The following is a 24,492-nucleotide window of genomic DNA, read 5'->3' as shown; positions in this document are numbered from 1 at the left end:
CTGTTATCTAGCAGACACTTATGATGGACTTTTTGTTGTACTGCTTTACAGATGTTGTAATTGTATCTCGTGATGTTAACTGGCAAAGGTAGCAAAACTTAATTATAGCCAGCCTAATTTTTGACTGCTTATTCTTAAGTGAAGCAGGAGAACTTGTGAAAGCCTGGATGCCCTTTGGGTGGCGCCTGTTGCAAAGCATTTGGGTTTTTTTATCACAAAATAGAACTGAGAAAGGGCCCAGCCTGGTGTTGTCTGTAAATCCCTGCCTCCCTTGGTTATTGTTGGGAGAGGGTGAAACCAACAGAGCATCACAGGGCCAACTGATAGGCAAAGAGGGAACAGAGAATAGAAAAATAATGGCATTTATTTATAAATGCAGATTGCATTTGGTATGTGCAAGTCATTTATCTTTCTGGTTTCTGGTTTTATATGGCTACTGAGGAAAAAAAAAAGCTGTAAGAATATTTTATTAAATTTATTTTCTTTTAATATGCTGATGCGCACACCTGTCAATAAAACAAGCCCTTGCTTACTGTCACAGTTAAAAGAACATAGAAGGCATTAATTTTCTTTCTTTTTCAGGGTAGAGCAACACGTTTATATTACCTTAACAGACAGTGGTAAGCTAGCTGGGAAGAGCAGGTTTTAAGACAGGCTTTGAATGCATAATTAAAATTAGAGATCAAGAGCTGGCATAGCTGCTCTGGGGTGTAAGTGTGTGGGCTGTTAGATCTTGGGTCAGATCTGACTTTCACACATAGGACCTGGGGTGGGTGGGGAACATGAGGCATGAGCATAGCCCTTCTTGCCTCCTACCTGACCTGCTGGGCCAGCCGAGCCAGGGAAGGTTGTTGTAATGTGCAGCTGGATGTGCTAACACCATCCTGCCAACACATCCAGCTCAGAGATTTGAAAACAGGCCTCTCTCTGAGCTTGGCTTCCTGGGTCTCTTTTACAATTGCTTCAGTTTAGATGTGCTGGTGCTCACCTTCTTCCAAAAAGTCTTCTCCTTTTTGTGATCCAGAACATAAATCCCAGAATCAGAATATTCTGAGGTGGAAGGGACCCACAAGGATCATCGAATCGTACTCTTGTGAATTGCCCACACGAGGATCGAATGCACAGTGTTGGTGTTATTAGCACTGTGTTCCGACCAACAGACAAAATAAATGCTGTATGTCACTGGTATTTCTAATGTTTCATGTAGCAACATGCTCTTCTAGGAAGCTGTTGTGTGCCAGAGTTCAATGATTTAACAAGGTTAGCTGTAGGCTCAGTTATTCATCAATTTATAAAATCAGTTTCTAGAAAAAGAACGCATACCCCAAAATACCAAAAAAAGAGACACAAGGACTACATTATTCAACACAGAAGGCTTTATTTACAATTAAACATAAGGATATCAGAAAGAAGGTTTGAGCTTTATTTTATTTGTATTTTCATTTACATTTCTAATGAAAGTTTACCCTGCACTGTTTGAACAAATGTAAATACTTAACATTAGCCTTAGTATCATGAATTAACAATAACTGTAACTGATGTTTTGGATAAAATAACAACAAATAATAATTCAAGTGCAGTCTAGATGCTGGACATAATTTAAAAGCCCAAACCTGCATTGAGATCAATGAGATTACACATATGGACAAACGTATAGTTCTGTCCATATAAAATTTGGCCCTGAGACATTTAAAATCATGGCCTGACTTGCTCGATCACTGCTGCTGGAGCACCACACAGCACTAAACAACACTAGTAAAGCAAACACTAACTTACTGACAAGGTACTTGAAGTCAAATAAAATTAAGCTGAAATGTTAGCATATCAAAAACCACAGGAGCACTGCTGTTTTTCCTTTCATGTTAGATGCTGGCACAAAAGACATTTTATTATAAAAAGTTGGTGTCAGATCTTGAACCACGGCAGAGCTGTGTTTATCTCAGAGGAGATGTGGCTTAATGACTTTAGCTGTCCTCATACTATTTTGACCAGTCCATAGGACTCTAGGGATGCCTTCAGTTGTGTCAAGTTGCCCTCAGACTAATATGGGAACAGAGCATCATATATGACACCAGCAATAATGTGCATATGAGAGAAAGGTATTGTTTTCCATTGACTAGCCAGCACCATGAGTAATCAAATACACGGGCTGAGAGCAGCCCTTCCCTCCAGGGTCACACCAGCTGCCCTGGTAGCTGGCATTTCCAGCTCGCAGCAGGAAAGAGTGCAGCCATGTACCTCACAGACCTCACCTTCAAGAAGAACATCTTGGGATTTCTGTGACTCATCAGCTCTGCTGATAGCTACAAAACTTTGTCCACAAGGAACAATGGAATAAAACAATAAAACACCAGCGTTATAATCAGTTGGATTTTCCCTTTATTTCCAAAGGTAAGAACATCTTACTAAAGATACCCAGCCAAAGATATTGCCCTTTATTAGCTTTGTGGTTTATAGTCCATTGTAGCATTGTTTCCAAACAGCAGGACATGTGAGGAAGACTATGTTTTATTTCCCTTTTTTTTTGCAGTTCTTAAATAAGGGGACAAAAAATCCAAAAAGAAATCATAGAAAATGCTTAACTTAGTCTCTTATTCTGAATTTAATGAGTCCATGGAAAAAGAAGAGACCCCACAACACTCTGTATTTGCCCCATTGACTCTCAGAATAAAATACAGCATTCAGATCAAATGAAAAAGTCAACTATTTATGCAGATAGCAGTGCTTGGTACCTGTCTACAGGCTGATACACCTCATTAAATAAATGTTTGCACAAATTTCCTAACAGCAGGTGGTTTATCAGTAAGTGATTGGGGCTACCTGTTTTCATTTATGTGCTTCTACAGCAAGCGGAACCCTCTGACATTTATCAAAATCATTATCTCAGTCCTTCCTCTCTCTGAAGCAATTTGGAATATTTTCTCTTGGTCTGTCAGGTGACATATCAGATCATTCTCCAATGGACACTTTGGGAAAAGTGGCCTTAGAGCAGTGCAGAGGCTGGTGTTCAAACAAGAGCCAGAAATAAGAGCTCACAAGAGGCAACGGGAAGAGCAGTGGAGTAGGTTGGGAGTTAGGGAGTGATTCAGATTAATAAACAGCTGTGGAGTCAAATGTTGATGATCTCCATCAACATATGGAGAACTGTGCTGTATCTATGAGCCATCTCCATAAAAACTGTATAAAACACATATTTTAGTTTTTTATAAACTTCACGTATTACAGTTAGTAACTTTACATTATAAACTTCACATTCAATGCAATTCACATCCCTGAATAGAGGACAGAGAGCAGTTCTATTGCAGCAGCTTCCATTCCTTAAAGGAACAGAGAGAAATATTGCAATGAGAGCATGTAGAGCACAGCATGAGCTCCAAATTGTTGTCATTCCCAGCCTGTGCTCAGAGACGGAACATCAGCAAGCGGCTTTCATTTTTCTTGCAAATCCAGAAGAAAATGAGTAGCAAGTTGCATAAATGGCAGAAGGTGGACTAAAATCCAACTGCACCTCAATTTCAGTCTGCTTGAATGCAATTTAAAATGTATAACAAGTTTCAAATAAAGTTTTTTGAAAGTGTATTTTCCACAGTGGCCTCTTTAGTGATGTCAGATATGTTGACCTTCAAAAACATCAGCTTATTTGGGTTAGTAAGCTGGTCTTCTCAAAATGGAAAAGTATGTTGAATTCCATAGCATGTGGATTGACTGTGCTTTGAATCATACCTTTTGTCTCTGAATTTTAACGAGCTGCTTGGCTGAAATTTCAATTAAACATTGACTACCTCTGAAGTCTTTTGTTACCTGTAGTGAAATAAAATCAGAATGCAGCATATGGTGAGGTAAGTCTTCAGCTTAAGAATATCTCTTTAGTATAGCATACTTCTCACCACAACATTCATGTCTCTGCACTTCTTTTAAAAAATTCCAAAAATGTGTTTGTTTCCCCAGATACTAGCACATTCATCCACTACTTGGTTAGTCTACCCCTGATGGGAGTATATTTTGCCTTTTTGGACCGGGAACATTCAGGAAGTGTTCAGACCAACATAACATTGACGCACCACTGAGAGGAAGTGAGAAACCATCACTCAATAGAAAGTGTAATTTACAGCGGGTTCTCTGAACCTCAGACAGGGGGATGTCCTGGCAGAGCACAGGAATCTGCAGCTGTGTGGCCTCTGTCTCAGAGAGGTGCTAGAGGACACTTCTGAACAGTTTAACAGTCTTGGACAAAATGTTGATTTTAAAGAAATCACAACAAATGAAAATCATCTTCTTCTGATGTAGTTCCTGATCCTCCCCCCCCCCGGCCCCCCCCCCCCCCCCGAGTTAAGAGCATCCTGAAAGATGCAGGATGGGAAGAGAACTTGAAAACATTACGCCAATTATCTGGATGATTTCCTGAAGAACAACTACTGAATTTTCTAGCACATTAAAAAAAAAAAAAGAACAGTGAAATAGGTAATGACTCTGAACTCTTGAAACCCAGAGGAGAAGTCACTGCTGAGGACTGAGCTGTTAGTGCTTACCTATTTATTTTAATTTCTTCGACCTGAAAATGAAATAGGACCCCAAGAACGCCAGGAACACCACAGAGCCTCCGATTATTAACACCATCTGCAACATGCTCAGCAGCTGGAGCCGACTGGAGATTTTAGCTCTGAACATTTCTGCTTTCTCATCCCCAATAACAGCAGACTGAAAATGTGCAAGAAAATCATCAGTGAAAGGTAGATATGCAAGACCTCAGTTGCCGAATATGTTCTTGGTGTGGTGCAAATCACAGCACGAGTTTAATTACCCAGTTTCAGGGCACCAAGACTGAAAAAGCTAGGTAGATTTTTGGTTGTTTGTTTTAAAACAGAGAATATTAATAGACATAAAATATACTAACCTCATTTAGCCAAAGAAGAGGGAACACATAGGGTTTTTTAACTTTTTTTAAAGGACTGAAATGAGAAAATAAGTACAGCATGTTACTTTTAGTTTGCTACATAAGCCCAGTCTCCACTTAAACATTTTTCTTCTCGTCTAACTGTATTTCTGACTTCAAGATGTACCTTTTAAATATACTTCTGGAGTGTAAAAAACACAAACCAAACCAAAACTACAATTAATAACTGTCATTTTACATATTGGGCAAACACCATTTTCTGCCTAATCTTCTGTATTTGGGCAGTCAGACACAGAGAGGGTTGAAGATCTGTGTGGTGTTTGTATGTACAGGATGCCAAAGTTGTGTCTATCCATGTACATTTGAGCCAATGAAGAGGAAAAAAAACAGCTAGAGACCCACTGACCCTTGTGATAACAACATTTAGTGACAGGGAAAACATAAATTCTCTTTCTCATTGTCTTATTTGTCTTTTGTGTTCATCCTCATGGCTCCCATTTGGGTTTTATAAGAATGCTACTTTTAAGAACATGTTGCCTTGTAAGCTTCTGTAGAGAAATCAAATGTGTGCTAAAATGCTTGGGCAGTGTCCCGCTCTGGAAGATTTGCTCTGAACAAGCTTCAGGAAAGTATTTTTATTCCTTCTTCTCCAAGACATTTCTACTGATGTTCTCATAGACCAATCAGCCCTCTTAAAAATTCATTAAAAATAAAATAATGAAGTAGCACTTACTCAATTCTTGTTGAAGGCTTCACAAGGAGGTTTACTTGCAGCCTTTTTGCAAATCGTAGTGTAAAACCAGTCACCTAAAACCAGTGAAAAAAACCCAACAAAACATTAATTTAAATATTTTAATTAGATGCAAAAGCCTATAATACAGACTGTGTCCAAAAGCACTTTGGGATTATTTTATCCTTATGTTTGGAAGGATTAATTTTTTATGAAATGGTAATGTTTCTAAGGGTTTCTCATTTCTCACAGAAGTTCTAATTTTGTGGCTTTACCATAGTTACTTCTGTAATTTACATTTAAACCTGAAGGCAAAGGCTAAAACTACTATATCAGTCATTTTTATATTTCATATAAAAATATATTTCAGGGGTTTTTTGCACCAAAAAGCAGTTAAATTTTCTTTTTCAAAATGGAGGACATTTAACTTGCATAGGGCAGAAAACAAACTTTTCATATCAGTGACAATATCTATCTACATCATATATATAATATCATATCTATACAAAGGTCAAATCTTTTCTTCATATTTTTTTCCTGTCTCTGTCTTTCACAAAAAAAAAAAAAAAATAGGCTGTAATTCTTGAAAATTTTGTGTAATATTTAGGAAAATCTTGATTTTTCTACTCCAAATAAGGTGAAACAAAGATTTAACTTCATATCTCCTCATTGAAGTTACATAGCTTAACTGCCAAATTTTAGTGAGAAATTCTCAATTTTACCTTTTCATTCAAAATAGAATTTTGGAACCTTAGAATTCATCATACAATTTAGAAAACTTTGGTAAATACACTTAAAGTTAACTGAATCACTGAAACAGAAATAGAGGTAAATTTTAAGAAATCAAAATAAATTCATTCTGTTTGGGAGATCTGTTGGACAATCCAAGTCACAAAGACTTGAATTGCATCTATTTAGATCAGCCTGTTTAGAGTTCTACCAATTGGAAATAAACTCATGTATGTTTATTTAGTTTCAATTGAGAGAGTAATTATCCAAAAATGGCTAGTTATAGAAAATTTTTAAAAATTAAGTGTAGAGGAAACAGAAGTTTCATAGAATAACTTTCTCAAAGTACTTGAAAATTATAGAAAAGCTACAACATACTTCACAGTTTGAAGAATCTATTCAATCCCACGTTCCCAGTAAGTCAAAATCAAAACCAATTTTCAAAACTTTGAAGGTCAGAACGAGATCAAGTTCTGTTCTAAATTTCCCCTGCTGAAACCATCCCACTTTGAGAGCAGACCTTAGAAAAGCAAGCATGAAAATAATGCATCTTTTGCTTGTCCCTCGGGCAAAAGGCCAATTCTACTACTATTAAATTTAAACACTGCAAGTTTCCCAAGGTACAAGTATTAAGTACTTGGACTTACAGGCTCAATGTCCAGATACGTCTCATGCTCCTTTTCATCTGGGCTCAGGCCTTCCACATTATGCAATATAGATTCACTTGCATGAAGAAAATGAGGAAGAGAGATATATACCGGTCTTTCTATTGAAAAAAAACAAACTCTCTTGAATCATTAAGCCTTGCTTTGGCGCTCATTTTCACAGGTCATTTTCCAAACATAGTTTTGCTATATAGATGTACAGTCCTGATAAAAATGTTAATAGTCTAACCCCACCACCCAAAAAAAACCCAACCCAACCAAAAAAACAAAATTCAAGCATTTCAGTGACATTTTCAGTCATGAGAAAAATCTGCATGGTGAAATAAACTGCAGCTACAAACCCTGCTTGTCTGTGCCTACACTGTGGAGCTGGCAGTGCTCCCAGTTCCATGCTGAGGTGAGGAGATTGTCAATGTTTCCCCCCACGTTCATGATCTCATCTTAGCCTGAAGGGACCCCTCGCAGTTCACTCTGCACCAAGTGCAGACTCAGTATATATTTATTTTACCAACACCAAACTAAGCCAGTATTGTCTCTCAGTCTCTGAATGTGTATGTAATTGTGTACATACCCACCCCCGCCGTGTGTGTGAATTCCCACAAACACAAGGACTGTGACTATCTCTGGCTTTTACACAGCGCCCCTCCTTTCCTTCCTCTACACACATTCCTGCAGTTTCAGTACACAATCTATGGTATCCCAATTTTGCATAGCACTAAGCAAAATACAGAAATATTATCATCCTCATTTTGGGCAATGAGGCTGAAGAAATGTGAGGGGGTCTCACAAGCAATCTGTGGAAGAATTCACAAACAAACACAAACATCCTGGATCACAGAGTAACACCTCAGCTACAGGACAAGTGCCTTGTCCCCAGTTAAATGGCTTGTGTAGCAGTACTGTGTCACCACCATACTTGCTTTGCAGGCACTGATGTCCAGGACTCCGGCTAATGTGCAGTTCTCTGATATGACTGGATCCGTACAGAAACAATAATTGTCTCTGACTTCAGCTGGTGATGCAAATGCTTCACGAGGAACTATGAAACGATAGAGTGTGATTCCCTTCACAACCTGCTTGCTGTGGAAAACTCCGTAGATCGATCTGAACACAAAAGAGGAGAAATGTGTTTCAGGCATTTGGATTAAAAGTCTGATTTGGTGCCAATGCTCCTGAAGGGTCCCCCAGCTGCCTCTCTCTTAAAAGAAACTCCCCCTCCCAGGGAGCCAATGTCCAGGTTCCTGCCACACTGTTCAGAGAACTGTAGGATTGTTCCTCTGTACTAAAGAATATTCCACATTTTCACAAAAGGATGTACAAGCTCAGAGATGAGCATGACAATACACAAAAAGACAGACAAAAGTTCAAATACTAATAACAAAAACTAGCAAAATAATTGAGATGTCTTTTCCCTACACATTTCTATACCCACTGTCATTATGAGGTTTTTGAAAGTTTCTGGACTACAGTAGAGATGCTTATCCATATAAATCATCTCTGATACAGTTTTTTGCTGACCTCGTGATAGTCTAAGCTTTATGATGCAGGCAACATCCTGCATATAACCTTTTCCCATTGCAAGTGAATCAGAATACTACTTAAACTTCTTTTTGCTAATTCATTATCAGATGATACAGAGACATGGTTGCTACACAGTAATGTAACCAGGACACCAACACTTTGCATTGCAGCCAACAAAAGGGTTTTGCAACATGGACAGGACAATTTTTCCTGACCCTGCTTCTGCAGGACCTTTGGGCAATTGTTACCGTCCTTTAGTGTTCATGAATTGTGAGAATTAAATGGCTGGAGGGATCTCTCAAACTGTGTGCAATCAATCCAAAGAATTGTATAATTTCTCCCCTGCATAGTATTCCCTTTTCCACGACTTGGGAAATGTTTTCCAGTTTGGCGAAAAAATGCTTCACCAAAAAACTCCTTTAACTCCTCATAAGAACACTGATCTTTGGAAACAAACACTCTGCAAAGCAAATGGCCCACTTTAAACCTAGTAAAAAGGAAGCATCTGTTTCCAGGCAGCAAAACAAAGGGTTTCAACCTCCCAAGTTAATACACTGTGATGCATTTTAAATCTTTAACATTTCTTTCAGAGATCCCACTGGAAAACTCTGGGACACTGGATAGCCCAGCAGAAGCAGCAGGTTTAAAAGTCATCAGCACTGGATGCATTAAGCAGGCTTGTTTGTTTGTAAACACATAAAAATAAAATACGTAAAAATATCCTGTGAGAAAACAATTTTGAGTATCTATTGAGTGACAGTAAACGCTGTTCTGTATAGATGATTTTCTCCAGAAATGCCAAAGATGGACCTAATTGGACTCTGCTGTACCTGTTACCTTCTCAGACCAAACAAGGCTAGGTCCTGATCTTAGAAGAAGCTCAGGATTTGAATCCTGCGGCCCTCAATTCCTTTTACAGATCTCTGATAGCTCACAGTGTCACATTTTCCTGAATACACATCTGTAAGTGGCTGAAATAAAGCACATCGTAAATAACTTGCTACTTGACATATATAAAAGTGGAAGAATCAGGCTCTGAATCATGACCACAACTCATAACTTTACTTGTGTTTTAGATGAAAAGTTTACATTGCACTGCCTGGCTGACCTGAGCCCAAGCAGCCGCCCTCTGAAAACAAAGAGCATGCAGTGCGACACGCAGGTGTGAACACACTCCAGGAAGGGACCAGCCTACCTGCAAATATCGGAGGAGAAGAAGCGTAGTACCTGATTCTTCTTAACAAATGGTGGGAAGGATGCTCCATCTGTGAACAAAATAAGAAGAGCTTGAAAGCAATTCTACTTAATAGACATGATTTAATTGCTAGCTCAATACTCAGTTGCTACTGTCCTATAAAGCTGTGATAAACGTAAACAATATGAGTCATGTGTGGGGGAAATGTTTATGTAAGCTATTGCACATTAACAGACACTTCAAAGATAAGATGTAATTGTTCTTGAAAGTGGCCAAGATACAGTAGCTTCCCCCCTCCCCCCAGACGTGAAGCTATATGATCAAGCCCATGTAAAACTGAGGATTTAAAAAAAAAATTCTGCTTGATATGAAACCAAATACCTCTTGCCATTGCTTCAAGGTTCATGCAGTCTATAGACCTAAATCTTCCTAGAGAAGCTTGGGTCACCTGCAGTTATGACACTCAGCGCTTACAAGGAACACAGCTGCAGACATCAACACTGTCTACTTAATCATCAGTGCTAAAACTTTTTCACCAAAGATTGCTCACGTGGGCCTCCAAGTCGAGGCCCTTCTAGAACTAATGGAGAGGAGGAAGCCACTTCTAGAGCACAGTCCACCTCAAACCATGGTAGATATGCAGAATAAGTCAGAGGATAGCACTTTGGTACTGTCTTTCTCTCAACTTGTTACAAAAAAGAGTGCAGACACTCAGATTTGTATTTCAGCACTGCAAGCACTCAGTTACGTAAAATGAGCCTCTGCCATTTTCCCCATTAAGGTGTTGTAACCAGTATATTTGTTAGTTTTTGCAACAATTTCTGTTTAGTTTCTTAGGCACCAGCCATAACCAAACAATTGCAAACATCTGTGATATCTTTGAATCTAGTTGGCAAGAGCAAGAAAGCTAAATTACATATTGCCACTTGCCCACTGCTGACAGAAGCACTTTTTTTCAAAGATTGACGATCATCCTAAACACACACTCTGTTTCTAAATCTTGGCATTCTTGTAAGGTTGGCAAACATGGATTCATGTCAAGCCCCATACAAGTATACTGTTTTATATTTTTATATATATGTATTTTCTTATACTATACATGTTGAGCTTTCATGTGAAAGCTTACAAGATAAAGAATTCTCACACTTACAAGACTTTTTAAACCTGTTGCATCTCCAAACACAGCAATGTCACACTGAATGCCCTTGCAAACTGTGCAGCAATCTTTGCTAACAAGCAAAAGCTCATTTTCACTGTACTGGAGCACTTAATTACTTGGTGGCATATGTTTATTCCATCAGCTATGGAAGAAGAATCAACAAAAAGATGACCCTGGCTAAAAAAAAAAAAGATGCCAGGCCCCATAAGAAAGAAGGCAAGTCCTAGAATGTAAGAAAATATTGTTTCTTATAAAATTAATTACACAATTTAAAAAGGAACTATTCCTTCATGGCTCCCAGACTTTTGGAAAATCGGATTCTTGTGATGTATTTTTAAATACTTCAAATACTTGTTGCATGATCTGGGTTATAAGGAAAATTATCTATGCCAGGTAAAGCAGAATGGAAAATGGAGGGAAAAACCCCAAACAAAACAACCCAACAGAAAAGCCTGCTTGTTTTGATGTTCATCTACTGTAGGTCTGGAGCTCTCTCCAAAAGCCTCCACCAGACACCTACCAGCCTCAGCTCCACTGATTGTGGTGTCCTCACAGCAATGCTTTCACTTACCAAAAAGAAAAATATCACCTTCAACAAATGTATCTTGAACTCAGCTGTTTACATATGAATTCCAAAAGCAAATTCAAAAATATTCCTCTACAGTCTACTCATCCCAGTCTAAACTACTTTTCTTCTTCATTGCTGTTCACTTTCTAGTGGTCTACAAGCCATTCATCCGACAGCCTACTCCTTTGTTGCCTCAATTTCTTTTCATATATCAGGATGTCCATTCTGGTGCATTTAATTAAATTCTCTACAGTGTAAATGAATGTGCATTATTAAAATGCAAAGATAATTTTCAACTGTTATAGCAAAGAAAAAGAATCTTAATTATATTGTACAATGAAAATAATTAGTAGAAACAAGAGAACTGGATAATTTTGTTTCTCTTCCACATCTACCCTAAATGTAGAGGCTGTGCGCTTGTGTATGGAAAATAATGTACAGTAATAAATAATTCATGTATTTTAATAGACACACACATATGCATATATCATAGTAGTAGTATGTATGCATATATATAGATACTTAATATACAGAATACCGAACTGACAAAGCCCCGGGGAGTTAATTTAAATATTGTATCTCTTTATTCCCTTGCAATATCAAGAAAAGTGTTGAAGTTCTAAAATGTTTAATAGGCTCACCTGTGCCATTAACCATATCGCAGTGATCTGGCCAGTACGAAAGAGTCCTGTAGGGTAAAATAAAAGTCATGCAGCATATAATAAATTATACCAGGTAAGCAATTTAATTACCTGTATTGCCAAATATAACTGTTCCAGTATAAGCCTGACCCATTAGCAAAGGCAAAGGATTTATTCAGATAAATTATAGGATCCATTAGAATAGGATAAAAGCAATCTAGCTACTTAAGCATGCAAAACAGAAGTAACTACTTGTCTCAAAAAATCAATAACTGTTTTAAGTCCAAGCTCCTAACAGAACTATTAACAGCTGAAAGAAAGAGATGGTTTTGCTAAGACCAGGGCTTGATCCTGTTTCCTTTGAATCATTGAAGGATTTTCCATTTATCTACAGCTCCTAGTGAATCAACTCTTAAAAGCAAAACATTGAAAATATGTATTTTTTTTTAATCTACAATGTTATGTTACCTTTTATTTTTATAGCTTTCTATTATTGCTGTTTTTGAAATATCTTCTGTCCCAGTATAGACAGTGTAAGGTCCATCACTTGTCCCATTATACTGTAACAGATGCAACAAGAAGGAATAACAGTTAGAAATATTGAACAAATTTATAGCTTTGTCAGATCTTTCTTCCTCAGAGCAGCTGTCTTAAGTTTTATTCATTGAATGATAACTGAAGGCATTGCCTCCTCATTGGTTTCACTTACCGGGTAGAAGACTCCCACAACTGGGTTCACACCAGGTAAGGGGACACTGTCTAAGAAGGGATCTGTGTACCCCCACAGTATTTCTTTCACTGTTCTGTTCTGCAGTATGGCTGACTTAGAAGATTTAATCCAAGTGTTTATTATTGATTGCATAAAAGTACTTGGGAACACAGCAGGTACAGCCTACAACAGCAATAAAATCAACATTTAGCATAAAAGTCCGCGTGTGCTTTTAATTAAAAATACAGAGACTGACTCTAAGAAATGTCTGGTAAAGCCAGTTCCCAGATTTGCAGCACCCTCGAAGTTAATTTTCTACATAAAATTGACACTTAACAAAACAATTACTTGCCATACTGGTTACACAAAAGCAGACAATTTTTCTTGACTGATTACATGAGTTTACTAGATCAGCCCTAATCACAGAATGACAGAACAGCTGAAGCTCACAGGCTCACAGGGAGCCCTGGAGACCATCTGCTCTGCCTTCCAACATGGGCTCTTCTGTGATTCTGTGACTGCTGGTATGGTTCTATTTTATGTTTACACCAAGCATCTTCACACTCTGCCCCTTGCAGACACCTTCTCACAGAATCCTGAGCACTCACATGAAGACAGCAGAAAGTTGCAATACAATGAGGGCTGAATATAAATATGAAAATTGTAAACACTGTCAGCCTTTGATAAGACAAAAACACCTCGACTAAAAAGGCTCCAGCACTACTCTAGGTGAATATCCCTGTGCTCTTCTTTGAATAACTAATATCTCAGTAGGACAGGAGAGCTCCAGGATTGCACCATGGGGCCCAAGCTCTGTGGTGGTGAGGCCATGCAGACACAGGATGTGGGAATTAATGCAGCCTCCCCTGCCAAGCAGGCCTAATGGTATTATGGAAACAGCATGGCAAATCCGCCCTGTACTGTTCATGCTGTATCTCACACACCAAGAGAACCCATCCGCAAACTCTTCATTTATTTCCATGCTAAAACTGATGAGGAGGACATTTTTTGAGCTTTTAACACACTGTAGTGAAAGGTGTCCCTGACCATGACAGGAGGGCTGGAACTAGATGATTTTAAAGGTCCCTTCCAACCCAAACTATTCTGTGATGCTATGAACTTCTCCCCTCTTTCCTCCAGTAACTCAACATTTGTCTCTGGACACTATGGCTTTCTTTCTTTACTTACTACAACAGCGAGGTTGAGGACAGTCACGTTGTCATTTTCTGTCCCAACAGACATATCAGGTTCAAAATTAGCAATGTTGGGCAACATGTAGGATATTGTGCCATTCTCATTTTCCGTGACATTTTCTTTGGGTAAATATCGCACCCTTGAAATACAAAACACAAACAGCGATTATTTTTAATGTCTGACTTTTGAGAAAACACATAACCATGCCTGACTGAAGGTTTTTGAAAAGTTGATGAACATTTTGGTAAAATGAATGTTGAACATTTTATAACCACTAAAAGGTCTATAAACTTTTCATATGAATACATGCAAAAATTCATTTTTTTGCAAAATATTGTTCTTTTGGAAATATTTCCTTATTCCCAAATGGAATAGTTTTCTTGATACTAAAACATATATATTTTTTTTTTGTCATTAATGGATCTTGCATATTTTTATATTTTGTTTTAAATGAATTATGCTTTGTCATGTTTTGTCATAAGCTGTTTCATGGTTGCATGTAATTAGAAGGGGGTGACACAGTCATAAACACACAGATTTTAATCTGATAGACATGTGTTGCAACAAAACAGGTTAAACCCATAAGGTTACTTTGATCATATGCATGTAGAGATTTATAAGCAATTTTTCAGTCCCACTGAGGTTCTGCCAGTCATGCCCTGTCAGCAGATCTCTAAGGTACAAAGCTCTGCTGCAGTTCTAGCTTCAGCTCTTCTCTTCAGTCCCATCCCCTTGCTGACCCCACTGTGGGGACAGCAGCCAGCAGGGATCAAATGACAGTCTATGCTGTAGTTTATCCCAGCTCCAAATCAGCAGGGATCTTCAGGATACTCCATCAGATCTTCCAGCATGAGTGGGGGGGGGCGGGTGGTACAAAAGGTACAGAGAGCATTTTCGCGTGGTACAGATGTAGTCAGTGCAGGTGGGTCTTATCTGAAGAGCAGCTGGATCTTGGCTTCTCAGAAATGGTTTGCATACCTTTAAACTTAATTATTAGCCTAATGTGTAGAGCACCTACCTGAAAGTTGAGAAATTTTTCTTTCTAATTAATGTGTTTTCAAGCTGTTCTACACTATAATAAATTACTAAATATTTAAAGGGAGAATGAGAGCGAGAGAGACTCAATGTCACAGCTACTCAGGTAGGCCCAACATCCCAGAAAAGCAGGAGTGCAGCAGCGAGAGGAGCCTTCACTTCACAGTCGTCATTTCTTACTTAGTCTTATTTAGGCTTATGGCTCAGATTTGTCCCTGAGAAAACCAGCATCACCATCAGTGCCAGAGTAAAACGTTTCTGTTTGGTGGCAATTCACCTTCTGCAGTATTTCTTAACTGTCTTTTTCCTGATTCCTGTGTAACCCTTTCCTCTGTCTTCCTAGGTACTTTGTGAACTAAGAGTTCTCTCTTTCCATTGAGAAATAAATAAGTTTTAGGCATCAAGGCACTTCGGCTGTAGATGCTGAAATGGAAAACTATCTTGTGAATACAATATACACCCTCAAAGTTATGGAGAAAGAAATATCCTATCATCACAGGAAAGCAATTTCCTAACAAGGGTGCCAGTGATAGCAAATGTTGGGCTTAGTTACTCAGGAAGCACCAACTAGTCCTATGCCAACATCACATTTAACATTAAACACATAATAAAACCTCCCTTAAATGTGGGAAGTCTGCTGCATCTACACCCTATCTAGTACACTCAGAAAAAGGAATGATTTCCCAAGGAAAATTTGAAAAAAGAACAGCTATTGATTAAAAATGTCACAAAGGAGAAAAAACAAAAGAAGCCACTTTATTAAAGTAAGTAGTAGTGATGCATGGATGATAAGATAATCTCTTGGTTTTAGGGCATCTGGCATATTTTATCCTACTATAAAGCTGGTGAAAACTGAACAGGAAGGAATGCAACTGCCTCTGTGATATTGTGGCCAATGAATTACTGTTTTCCACAAGAGCAAGCAGCTTCACATCCAATTACCTATTTCTATTTGTGTTTTCCTTATGTTAGACACAATCCAGAAGATGTTTGGGATTGCTGTGTGTAGCTGCAATTTAGGCATTTTGGTCATGTCTAACTAAAGTATAATGCTGGAATTTCAAAAATAAATTCTATCTCAGCAGAACTTTCTCTGACTTTAGCAAAACTTCTGATATGATGTCACATATTGAAGGGTCTTTTCTTACCTGTATGTGTAAGGTCCTCTTTGTTCAAATTTTGGTTGAGCTCCTTCATCTATAACCTCTGAAGGATTTAAGACATGGAAAATCCAAAATTCCCTGTAAACTGTGCTTCCTGGCACAAGCCAATTTTGAAAAGCAGTGGTACCATTGACAATGACAGCTTCCTGAAAGTACAACAATCAAAACTAAAATTAACCACAAAAGAGACAAGTGAAAAGTTGCATTTACTTTTTAGATGATTGTTGAAGATTCCACAGCAAACCGAAAAAAACACCATTTTAGCATCAGTACGAGATGTACAGTCCAGTTGGCCAACGTCTGGAGGCAGCTTGACATTCCTGCTCAGTGAGAGCAAAAGTGAGTCCCCCTAAAACCAATACAATTACTGATGTAGCTGGCAGCAAAGTTTTCCTATTGCTGTGCTGGGGCATCGCCTTAGTTCTCAAACACTTGCCAAAACCACTGATTATTTATAAAGAGAAAATCTTTGATGACTGAATGATACCCAGCAGGTTATAGAATCCATAAACTACTTTTCATACACTGCAAATAGCCAAAGGGAGGAAATGAGAGTAATGTCTGAAGATTTTTCAAGCTCTAGATAATTTTGTACCCAGAGAAGTCACAAAGTACTCTTGAAGGACTGTTCCTTTGACAGAAAATTTTTGTCACCAAAACTGAGACCTTCTAAGAAATCTCTCTAATTCTGATAACGTTTCATTAGGAGACTTTTCCAGATTTAGGGAAGAAGGAACAAAACAGTACATCAGGAACCACTCTAGAGGAATCAACCGCATTAAGTCTGTGGCACTCAGCCATACGGTAAATGGTAATTCAGTCCTCAGAACTGTACAGTGAGGAGGAGAGTTTTAAAGTATATTCAGGGGAATGCCTGCTTTGCCTGGTCTGTATCAGGCCTCTTCTATAGGATTTTCCCAAAGCCTTGGGAAAATGTAAGTTTTCCCCTTGGTGGCAAAACTTCATAAAAATGTTTTCCAATAAGAAGAAAAATCTAGGCTGCCTGTCTCCAACATAAAAGATGCTTTTCTTTATTAGAGTGATTGAAGACGAATTAGCTCATTTGCACAACTCATAAAGCCCAGAAATTAAAAGGCTCTAATTTCTCTAGATAGCAAGGAAAGATATTTTAAATCAAAAGTTGTTAGATTTTTTTCTGGTTTAAGTTTGTGCCTCTGAAGTTCACTCAGCAATCACTACCTAAACAAAATAGATACTGCCAGTTAATGACTATTGCAGTTAGAAACAAATATCATGTCTTAGAGAACTTGTAACACAGTCAAGGCTCTGTCGGTGAACAGCCTGTTTGTATGGTGGAGTTGCAAACATCTTGCTGGTGGTGTAAAGCACGGGGCTTGCTGCCTGGATATCTGCTAAAATTTATGTGCATTTGTGTGAGAGGGGAAGGAAATCTTGCTGCAGCAAGCATGTTATCATCTTGAGGCCTTGCACTCGAACCTCACAAGGTCAAAGACTATCCCCGCTGTGGCCCAGCATGGAGCAGACCAGCTCCTGAATGTAGAGGAAAAAGCTTACATGATTCAGAAATCGCCTTCCCAGTTTTCACAGAGAATTGCTCCAAGAATCTGGGAGAAACAGGATAACATAAAAGGTGCAACTCAGTCTGCCCAGAGTCTGCCTGTGATCTGTACTCAGCAGGGTCCTAAGATAGGGACAGATGCCAGGATTTGACCTCCCACTGCGTAACTGGAGTAGGGAAATGGTTAAATTTCTAGCAGATATATGGTCAAGAAGACAAACTAATCTTTCTAGAAGACAATACTCAGGAACAGAGAATAAAGAAGTTTCAACATTGTGACAACAGATGCATTTAACAGATCTTAAAGTGGTATCACTTACATTTTAAAATTCTTCCCCTCCACCCATTCCCCTTCCCCTTATAGCCCTTTGCCAGAGGTTGGAGCAGTCCAGAATGATATGCCAACTCTGCCACTGCACTCTGCTGGGTTACAAAGTGTGGATTTGCAGCCCACCATTCACTGTGAGCCAATGTCACTGTGGACACACTTGGGGAATGTTTCAAGGGTACAGCTGATCCAATCTGGCAGTGCTGCAGCCAAAGGGGCAACAGGCTCTCACAGTTCACAGCTCCTGATCTATGTGATACCCTATTCCTTTGCACCAGCTCTTATTCCTCACGGAGCTGTTCCTGCCTGCCAGACAGAAGGAATATAATTTCCGTTTTTTTTTTTTTTTTGCTTTCTGTGTCACCTTTCTACCAGTTAGCTATTCGGCTCAGGGGTCTGTGTAGAGGGAACCAGTATTAATACATGGGAAGCAGCAGGACAAAAGAAAGAGGAGGAAGGAAGATAACAATACCATTATTTTCAGTGGCATTTAGCCATTATTGTTAATAACATTTCTCCCACAAAGGAGGCATTTATGGTGCTCTGTCACATACTTTGAGAGTGCAAATGGTGGGTTAAAGTGCAATAAAATCCATAGATCCATCTTATTCACGTCTTCATTTAATAAACTAATACACTCACACCAGCAAGCCCCTTGTTTTTGTTGTTTGATCACCAGTAATCCATCCCTAAATATTACAGCTCTACCTGGCTGGGCAGTTATATAGTTCCCTATTAACATTGCTGTGCTTTGGGATGTTATGAAAGGAAACTAATATGCAACTGATAGTACAAAACACTTCTCAGCTCCCTAGTCCATCTGCATCAGCTCTAATATCTTGCACAATAGTTAACTACTGTCAGCAAAAGTAGCTACACAAACACAGTTGCTACACAGCCAAATTCATCCCATGACCTAACTGCACAAGATTGAGTGAAACCAGTGGGAACTCTGGCCCTTTTTGTTTCTGACAATTTTCCCCCCACTAGAGGTGGGTCAACTAGCAATAAGTAAATTCAAGAAATGCTGAGCAGTCAGCAGTAGAAGCTTGCTGTACTTCATTGATTCAAAGCAAACTAAGCCATCATGATTTCTGATGAAGAAACACAAAATTTAAGACAAAGTTTCTGTCTTGACAAAGAATCCAGCCAGATGGACAAGAGATGCCATTTTCTGGGAACTGAGAAGTGACACAAATACTTTGGGCTGTAACAAAATTGTATGCTGGGCTGCCTACATAAAGTGGAGGAAACAAACAATACAATTCTGTAAAAACTGAAAAAGTAAAGCAAAAGAAAAGCAAATAATGCTCCCATTTTGCAGCTGGAAGAATGGCTATTATTACTTCTTAAGTGATGATTATTAGCTTATTATTAGCCTTTCTATTCAGGCTTTGTTGGATCACAACTTTTGTTCCTTTTCAATCCTTGATAATAAAATTTAAAGAAGTAAATAAAATTTAAAATTGATAATGCAGGAATACATGTGATTAGATCACTCGGGTTCTGCTGAGAGCCAGCAGTTGCTTTAGCTTCATTAGTTTGTATAAAGGAGTGGCATATGAATGTCACAAACACAATTTTAAATTAGAAGCGTTTCCAATGCCTCCAGTAGCTGAGGACATACAATCTGGCCAATCATAGATCACAGATATGTAAAGAGACAGATGAGCAAACATAATAATAGCTACAACTGAAAGCCTTATTTCTAAAAATAACTGAGACTAACCCAGTACAGCGCTGAGGCATTGTGGCAAATCATACAACATTCTGTATTACCAATTCATCAGGACTTTAATAAATTAAGTATTATTATGTGACTTAAGTTAAACTCCTGAGTTCATGCACTCAGATAGAAAGCAGAAGAACTTAGAGAAGTGGTGATAAAGATTGTTCTAGCAAATTAATCCACTACCTATAATTTTGAGTGGTTCAACCTAGCTGGAAAAAAAACCCATAACTAAAGTGATGGGACTTTTGCCTAAAAAGATAATATTGTTTTAAGGAGAGAAAGGCTAAAAGTAGAAATCAAGCCATGTCAAAACACCTTTTTCCAACAACATCTTTCTAATTTGTTGTTTTGGATGCTTCTTTCCTTTTGCTTTTATTTATTTTTTTAATTTTCAACAAGATTATATCTAGTATTAATGACAACAGACATGATAATATTCAACTGAAATGTGTAGAGTCAGTTCAAAAGGTATATTTTGATAATCTCAAGCAAAATATTTTTTTGTAGAGAACTCTGAAACTTCCATATTTCACTTGTAACTCTACCACGGTCAGTTTTCTAAACCCTTAAGATCTTCATGGAAACTTCTCTCCTCTTTGGACAGATTTAATGTCTGGAGAAATTAGGACTGGACTTTTGCCCTTTGGTCCTGGAATCAAAGACACCTTTCCATGAATAGTATCAGAGCTGAAATAGTTTAGCACTAATCTCCTTCAGTGGATCCCTGCCAAGGTGCTGCTGCTGCTGGTGTCATTTTGAGTGTGCTCTTAAAGTGACAGTTTCTTTAAAGAGCCTTGAAAATTATCAGAATATATACATATATAATATTGAATTTTTTAAAAATTCCATCCCCTGTGGGAGGTTGGACTTGTAACAACTTATCCAAAAATGTTCTGAGACACAGGCAAAGCATTCTGGGGCTAGAAAACATAGCCACGTGTTCTGATTTGAAGCACAGATGTCTGATAATAAATTGGACCTCACAAAGATGTGACATCTGGGTGTTTTATATTACATGGACTTTGTTTGGGTCGTCCACTCATGGACTGCTCTTGGGTAGAGCACAGCACAGCACCCTCCAGGAGATAACACCTGATAGAGTCTCTGTCCAACTCCTAAGGGCACCTGAGATTTTCCATACACTTCCAGAAGCTGTCTCTTTGTTTCAAAAGCAGTTTGCAGCCTTCCAGCAAAATATATCCTGCAGTGTTTACTCCAGCTAATTTCTCAATGACTGCAATAAAGGAGAAATGAGGCTGGTAAAGTGTAAAGATGGGTGCTCAAGGGAAGCTTAAGAGAAGCACATTTAGGCTTCTGCTGCAAGCAGGAAAGGACAAAAAGAACTATTGATAGCATCGATTTTTGAAATTAAAGTTCTGCCAATTCATTGGTAGTTGCTAAGAAGTTCATCTTGACTTGTTTGAGAGTAAATTGACAGTAATGCTGTTTGACTAGACTTTGATAACAAGTTAATTTAGGACAATTTGTCTTGGTATAGTATGAAATGTCCAAAAATTATTCAACATTTGTTATTCTAAACCAGCAATAACACTTGATAACAACTTTCATTTCTGTCAAAAATATAGAATTGGTCCTACTACCCTGCAAAGAACTGGAATTTATTCTGAGATAGGATAGCCAGGGGAAAACTAGGGGCCTTTTTTCAAGCTTTGACTGTGAAGAATTTAAGACAAGATTTTGCCTTTACTGGTCATATCAGAAACAGCTTTTACCTTTCATTAAAAATAATGGAATTTTGAGTTTTGTTTTCACCCGGGGGTGAGGACCCAAGTTTAGATTTTGCCTTATATAAGTAAAATTGAAATAAGATAGATTTGATAAGTTTGGAAAAGACCTCCAAGATCATCCAGTCCAACCTTTAACTGCAATGCTCACTAAACCATATCTTGAAGTGCCATATTTACTAATTTTTTGAACACTTCCAAGGCTGGTGACTACACCACTTCCCTAGGCAGGCTGTTCCATATGAATGCCTACAGGTCATATCTGAAATAACATCGCACTCTGGTTTTTCCTGTCCTAGGGTCACCGTTCTTGAGAAATTGCAAACAAATTTGTCATTGAAACTGATCTGTTCCTACCAAAGATTTTCTGTAGAAATTACATTTCCAAAAATGAAATATTTCAGAAAAAAAAGTATTTTGAGCACTTTCTGTTTGGAAGACCGGTTTCCTTTGCAGTCAGCTCTATATTTATCTTAAATATAAATGCAATGAATAGCAAATTTGTTGTTCTTAACAGACTTTTCATCAACACAGTAAAATCAGAATTAGTTAAATACAAGTCCCTCTGGAGCATCTGTTTAACTAATTACATATTTCAGCTGTTGTACGTGGGCACATCTTGTCTGAAAAGGAATTGTCTCAAGAGTCTTGTGGTGTCACTGAAAAGTCAGCATGCTAAATAGAAAGACAATAGTCTGGTATGACTTGTGCTTAGGAAAAACATACCCATTTAATTAAGTAAATAAAGCCTTTACAAATTTACTCTTTTATGTTTTATGTAATTACTGGTACAATTTTTTTTTTTTAAATAGACATCAAACAAGCTGCCCTGAAATAGGTACAAGCATCTGAAACATGATCACAATGCAGAAAATTAAAAAGTGGTTGAGGGAAAATTACTCCCTCTAAATGATTTACCACTATAGACTCATGCAGGCATAATTGAATATGTAGACATCTGCAAACCATGCTGTATAACTGGTTCATTATTGTTAAATAAATGGATGAACACATAACACTGCCGGTATTTATAATTTGCTTTCAAAATACTTAATGGTATGACACAACACCTGGGGTTAACTTAAAGTAAGTATTCAATATAAGGAGAGATAAATTTTTAAATTTATGTGCTTTCTAGAAAGCATTTCCTCAACACGGCAAACAATTACAACTGTTTGCAAATACAGGGAGTGTGACTTTTTTGTAAAACATTGCAATGTGGTTGAGACATTATCTAGTGAGATGGTTTTTTATTCTTAAACCTTAAAAATTCTTGAAAAATACAATTACAATTGGAAAATTCCTCTACAGCTTGGTTTTCATTGCGTTACCTGAAAATATTATATAGAAGCCATTTTTTTCATTTTTTTTTAAAAAGTGATACTATAATCTAGTCAGGGCCTCAACATACAGTTCAGCATTTCCTGATAGTTCATGTAGCCACCTCCTCAACTGACTTCAACAGCTATTGAGCTAAGGCTACTCTTCCAGAGGAGCCTTTGGATAATGTGTCTCCAAGATGTCCACAGTCTCCAGCACCACAGCAGATCAACAGCAGGACTAAGCAATAGTTAAGATTTTCAGATTTGTAACTGTCAGAGAACCAACCTTGGCTGCAGTGACCCCAAGGAGGCTTCATGTCACCATAGTGGACACGCCAGGGCTTTGTACACCCTTTCCACCAAAGATCTAACAAAGTACTTTTTTTCTGTTTTCTTTACAGAAAAATCTGGATTTTAGGGACAGAAAATAATCTAAAATGCAGAAAAAAACCCATGTCTGCCAGGTCTAAAACGTTCTACTTCAATTAATCTTCACACTCAAAATGAGGAGATGCGTTTTATTAGATCCTCCAATCATGTGGAGAACATTGACCTGGATCATACAATCACAGAATGTGAACTGAATACATGAGTGTAGGATTACATTCTGCAGCAGAAGATTGTTTAGATTATTTGCAGTACATAAATATAAGTGCATGGAGTGAGTACCAAAGTATGGAAAAAAAAAATCAAAACAAAATAAAAGGAAAGTATAAAGGAATCAGAAACAATCAGAAATATAATAGAAATAAAACCCACTTACTTCTAAATTACATACTGAAAACAATATTTTAGCTTGTAATGTGAAGCACAAGAGAGAGCAAACAAGTGGCAATATAATTAATACGTTTTTTAAAATTTTGCTGTTGCATATATTCCCAGGGAATTTTGGATCACATCTATTATAAAAACTATATTTAATTAAGAAAAAAAAAAAAAAAAAGACAAAAACAGAATCTGAACATAAGATTTAGAAATAATGACTATTCAATAACTACAAACCATATTTCCTGGAGGGGGAAAAAAAAAAAGTACCTTTTTTACTGCTTTGCCTATAAGATTATCTCCAACTGGTATTAGAACTCCTCCGAGGACAGCCAGTACAGCACCAATTATGGCCCCAGTGAGGAGCCCACAGTTTGTGTCACAGCCCATTCCTCTTTTTTGTTAGGGTACTGGTAAACAGCTTACAAATATTCTTGCTGTAAGGCTTGATGGTTCTTCCTCACTTCTTGGTCCCAACAGGCTCACTGATCTTCCTCAGAGAAGCTGCTAATATAAGCAGAGAGAGAACAAAAATCAAATTCCAAAGTGCAAAGTACATGACATGAAGCAGGTAGGAAGACAGCAAGTCAAAAACAGCCAGCCAGAGACCTGCCACTGGCAAAAAAAAAAAAAAAAAAAAAAAAAAATTGCAGGTACTTTTGGCAAGGTAATTGCTTATTACATGTGATTATCTTTCTTCATTCCAGTTGCCTAAACAGACTGATCAGTTTTTTTCAGTCTTTTTTTTTTTTTTTTTTTTTTTTTTTTTTGGCTGCGTTGCATTAGGGCAAGCTGACATTGTTACTATTCATATGGCAATCTTCCTGATCATCTTTAAATTTCCCTCTGCCAAAGAA

General features: G+C 37.9%; 1 protein-coding gene across 3 annotated transcripts in view; it reads right to left on the bottom strand.

Moving 5' to 3' along the window:
- Nucleotides 1-1,358: 1,358 nt before the first annotated feature.
- Nucleotides 1,359-24,492, bottom strand: part of CD36 (CD36 molecule (CD36 blood group)) — a 35,368-nt gene continuing 12,234 nt past the window's right edge. For 2 of the 3 annotated variants that reach the window (XM_082280174.1, XM_082280172.1), the window contains exons 2-14: nt 23,906-24,142; nt 16,189-16,349; nt 14,000-14,144; nt 12,812-12,994; nt 12,571-12,662; nt 12,103-12,149; nt 9,735-9,804; nt 7,935-8,122; nt 7,001-7,119; nt 5,628-5,701; nt 4,895-4,949; nt 4,530-4,698; nt 1,359-3,801 (exon numbers count right to left, since the gene is read on the bottom strand). In XM_082280174.1, the coding sequence (XP_082136300.1) occupies nt 4,534-4,698; nt 4,895-4,949; nt 5,628-5,701; nt 7,001-7,119; nt 7,935-8,122; nt 9,735-9,804; nt 12,103-12,149; nt 12,571-12,662; nt 12,812-12,994; nt 14,000-14,144; nt 16,189-16,349; nt 23,906-24,025 (1,419 nt within the window). In that variant the 5' untranslated portion in view covers nt 24,026-24,142 and the 3' untranslated portion in view covers nt 1,359-3,801; nt 4,530-4,533. The remainder of the gene's footprint in view (nt 3,802-4,529; nt 4,699-4,894; nt 4,950-5,627; nt 5,702-7,000; nt 7,120-7,934; nt 8,123-9,734; nt 9,805-12,102; nt 12,150-12,570; nt 12,663-12,811; nt 12,995-13,999; nt 14,145-16,188; nt 16,350-23,905; nt 24,143-24,492) is intronic. The other variant, XM_082280173.1, reaches the window with a different exon arrangement.

The sequence above is a fragment of the Coloeus monedula genome (genome assembly GCF_965178545.1).
Source record: "Coloeus monedula genome assembly, chromosome: 4".
Classification (NCBI taxonomy): domain Eukaryota; kingdom Metazoa; phylum Chordata; class Aves; order Passeriformes; family Corvidae; genus Coloeus; species Coloeus monedula.
The sequence above is the reverse complement of the archived record's forward strand: the minus strand, read 5'-3'. Positions and strand labels throughout refer to the sequence as shown.